General features: G+C 37.0%; 1 protein-coding gene across 1 annotated transcript in view; it reads right to left on the bottom strand.

The window, feature by feature from the left end:
* Positions 1–712: 712 nt before the first annotated feature.
* Positions 713–4,316, bottom strand: part of MRPS28 (mitochondrial ribosomal protein S28) — an 84,342-nt gene continuing 80,738 nt past the window's right edge. Inside the window, exon 3 of the mRNA XM_024731556.1 lies at positions 713–1,128. Within this exon, the coding sequence (XP_024587324.1) occupies positions 966–1,128 (163 nt within the window). The 3' untranslated portion in view covers positions 713–965. The remainder of the gene's footprint in view (positions 1,129–4,316) is intronic.

Here is a 4,316-nt window from a genome sequence, read left to right as displayed (position 1 = left end):
CCCGCGTACCGCAAAAAAAAAAAAAAGGCAGGATTTCCTTATTTTTTAATGGCTGAATAATATTCCATTATGTGTGTGTGTGTGTGTGTGTGTGTGTGTGTGTATCACAGTTTCCTTATCCATTAATCCATTGATGGAAACTTAGGTTGCTTCCATACCTTGGCTATTGTAAATTATGCTGCAATGAACATGGGGGTGCATATATTTTTGAGTTAATGTTTTCATTTTCTTTGGAAATACCCACAAGTGGAATTACTGGATCATGTGATAATTCTAATTGTTTGAGGAACCCCCATACTGTTTGCCATAGTGGCTGCATCAACTGACATTCCTACAAACAGTGCACAAGGGTTCCCTTTTAAAACTCCACATCCTCACCAACACTTGCTATTTCTTGCCTTTTCATGACAGCCATTCCAACAGGTGTGAGGTGGTATCTCGTGGTTTTGACACGTTTCCCTGACTTTGAGCACCTTTTCATGTACCTCTTGGCCATCTGTATGTCTTCTTTGGAAAAATGTCTATTCAGATCCTCTGCCCTTCCTGCTCTATTTCTGTCCTCAGCACACATCCCTAACATACTATATATCAATATTTTACTTATTTGTATCAATTTCCCCCAGCCAGAGGTAAGCTCTACTAGGCAAGCAATTTTGTCTAACTTGTTTACTGCTGTTTCTTTAGTATTTAGAACAGTGCCATGCACAAAGAGTGCGCTCAAAACATATTTATTGAATGACAGAGTTTCTCAGTACAGTTTACACTATTCCAATCAAAGGAAAGAATGGGTATAAAAACAGGAGGAGGAGAGCTACACCTAAAGAAAATTCTGACAAATAAGAGCTATAATTATAGCTTGCATTTACTATGTCTTCTCCAATCATTTATTCATAATTATCTAATGGCATTCGTGATGAATACCTGGGTTCAACAAAAAAGGAGTGAATACGCTAAGCAAAGTTCATTTATTTTTCACGACGTTCTTCTTTTGAGTCTTTACTCTCCTGGAGTCCTAACAGAATTGCTTCAGCCTCTAGGATAGTTGTATCTGTTGTGGCTCCCAAGAACCTAGATGTAAGTTCAAGATCTAATAGTCGCAGCCGGACTCTGGTTCCTTTCTGGTATTTCCTAAATAGTAAGAAAAAAAAATTCCATTAATTCTGAATATCACTAAATGAACAACTACTTTAAAGTAAAACCCAAATTCTAATTTTGTGTTGGCTCAAGATAACAGAATTAACACTAGTATATGAGAAATAGTTGTTTTTGACAGAAAAGTAATTTAGTTGTATCAGAATTTTCATCTTAAAGCTGCCTTTAAAGATTTTATAACCTAAATAAAAATGTATTCCAAACTGAAATTCAAACAAGTTGGTTCTTGAAACTGACATTTATTTTAATGTCAGTTATTTTTAAAGTCAAAAAGTATCAAGGGGAAAAAATGTTTTCAGAAACATTTTGGCTTCTAAAATTAAAATCTTCTTTTAAAGTAAAAGAAATTTTACAAAAACAAAATGGAAAACAGTCTAAGGGCAAAGTACTTAGTACTGGGGATTGATTGAACTGTAACTAAAGTATAATGCTGGCCATAACATGCATGACGGCTCAATTTGGTCAAAAAAATTATTCAAGTATTTCATAATACGAAATGAAAACTGATACTCATTTGTCTTTCTTCCTTGACCAATTATTTTAAGAGTTTAACATCAACATTATGAAAAGGTACAGGAGAGTGAAAATATGGCTACTGAATGAAAACCACAAATCTTTAAAAATCTAAAAATATATACCTAGAGTACTCTAAGTCTTAAAATTAAAATTAAAACAATTTTATATAAACAGAAAATGAAGAAACAGAGTTCTCCAAAAAAGTCACTGGAAAATGATTTTAGTAGACCATATAATGAACAATGTTTGATTAGGTATTCTGGAGGAACTTATAAGTGGTCCATCAAGTAAACATTTAGGCTATTTGGCTTTTTTTTTTTTAAGCTATTTTTCTTTGTGGTTACAGAAGGAAATGTCCTTTTGTAAAATTTGGAAAATCAAGATGTCAGTCACATTTAGTCAGTCACATATAGTCCTTCTATATGTATGTTTATGTATATATGTACATGGGTATGTGTATCTGACGGCATAGACCTTACTTTCTGTCTCTGTTTAAAAAAATTAAAGAGATATCCTAGAATATTAAGGCATAGCTTTATATTCTTAGAAAACAGCAGTTATAGAACACATTCCATATGAATTAACCACTGGGAAAACAAGCTAGTTCACAGACAAGGTAAAGCTGAACACTATTTTCTGCATTACTTGGAGCTGTAACCTGTGTTCTAATGGAGTCTTTCATTTGTCCTTACAGCACTACTCCAGTGATTCATTTAATCAATCAGCTTTGATTCACGTCGACCACCTTCCTCCCCGCCACCCCCCACACAACATCCAATTAGTTATCAAGTTTTGTTCATTTTTTAACACAGATATTTCTTGAGCTTAGCCCTTCAGATCTCATCATCCTTAGCTAAAGCTTGAGGTAGGACCTGGTCTTCCCGGAGCCCACCTTCCTAGTCTACTTCTCACGATGGTTCCGTATCTGCTCTGCTTATGTGGAAATGGCCTAACGTCCATTCCCACACACTTCTACTGCTCTGCACCTTTGCTTCTGTTGTAGCACTGCTTGGCCTTTCCTTCTAAATAAATCCTATTGATTCCTAAGTATCCAGGTAGAATGCATCAAATGCAGCTCCTGAGAGCCTCCACATTCCCCTTATCAGAATGCAGATTCTGTCATTGGAATTGCCAAGGAAGACAGAGGTTTTGCAGTCACAGACTTGGATGCAAATCTGAGTCCTGCTACTTACGAGTTGGGTAACCTTGGGTAACTTGCTTTCTCTGAACCACAATTCCCTCATTTATATAACAGACTTCGACCACTTGGCAGGTTTGCTGGGATGGTTAAATGGGATAATATTATATATTGAAAACGCACAGCCCAGTAAGTGCAAATGTCAGTGCCCTTCACTCACCTGTATTGGTTAACTGTGTAAATCTCCGATTTCTCATTAGATCGAATACTCCCCAAGATCTGGCACTGTATTTATCTCTGTATCCTTCCAGTGCCAATGCAGCAGGTCCTCAAATGTTCGTCAATAAATTAACAAGACGCTTGCTGGCAAAAGCCACCACACCGACTACCTAGGCTTTCCATTCTCTTGGCCTTAGCAGCTGTGTGGCCTGGCTCATTTACTTAACCTCTCTGAAGTTTGCCTGGCACAGTGCCTGGTGCACAGTAGTTAATAAAGTTAGTTCTCTTCTCCTTCCATTATTCATATCTGGCCTATAAACAACCATGATGAAGGGCAACAGTGACTTTTTATGAAAAGGGTTGAACATTCACACACACTTGGGACACAATTTCTGGGCACGGTCTCACTGAAGGGGAAGCTCTCAGTGTAGATGGTTCTGTGTCATAAAATGCTAGCAATCTCCTGTTAAAAAATAAAATCAAATACCACGAGTGCACAGTATGCTTGGTAGTTTATGGAAAGGAAAACTTTTTTTAGGTGTAGTAGCCTTTAATAATATGAAAGTTTTGTCCTCATCTCTAAAAATTATGCAAATTCTAGAAGTTATCCAGTGAGTTGGTAAAGGAGATGAAAAATGGAACTGCAGGACTTTACATGTGCTAAATGAATGAAGAATCACCCACATGTATATACCTTGCACCAAACAAAAAAAACCTCTAGAAGATTCTCTGACTTCTGCTACCTGGAAGTAGCTGTTTCTACTTTTATGGTACTTAATTTTCACTGTGCATTATTTCTATGTGTCTCTTCCCTAGCAGACTACAGGTTCGTTATGGGCAGGGCTTTAATCACATCTGCCTCTCTTACAGTACTGAGATGTATACATTTCATTTAATGTAGCCTTTTGAACAGTGGTTTTTCACTTTCCAGTACATCAGAAGCACCTGGGGTGCTTATTAAAAATGCAAATGAGGGAAGCAACCCCAGAGAGTGAGCTGGCAAATCTAGGGTGGAACTTGGGAATTTCCCTTTTTAACAAGCTCCCCAGGTGATTTGGATGCAGTCTTCTCTGATCAGCATTTGAGAAAAATCTGGCCTAGAATTACCTTTATTGTATACAAGACACAGCATCCTACACACATACAAAGGGCCAGTAAAATGAGGACCTCTGACAGGACTTTGTGGCCACCATTAACAGCCTTTGAGGGTAACAGATGTTTCCTATAAGTGATGAAAAAGCCAACAGACTTTAGGGTAATTTAAACAGATCAAAAAAAAAAAAAAAAAAAA

This window comes from Neophocaena asiaeorientalis, unplaced genomic scaffold, assembly GCF_003031525.2.
Source record: "Neophocaena asiaeorientalis asiaeorientalis breed wild unplaced genomic scaffold, Neophocaena_asiaeorientalis_V1.1 scaffold371, whole genome shotgun sequence".
Lineage (NCBI taxonomy): Eukaryota > Metazoa > Chordata > Mammalia > Artiodactyla > Phocoenidae > Neophocaena > Neophocaena asiaeorientalis.
This window is presented reverse-complemented; position numbering and strand designations above follow the sequence as displayed.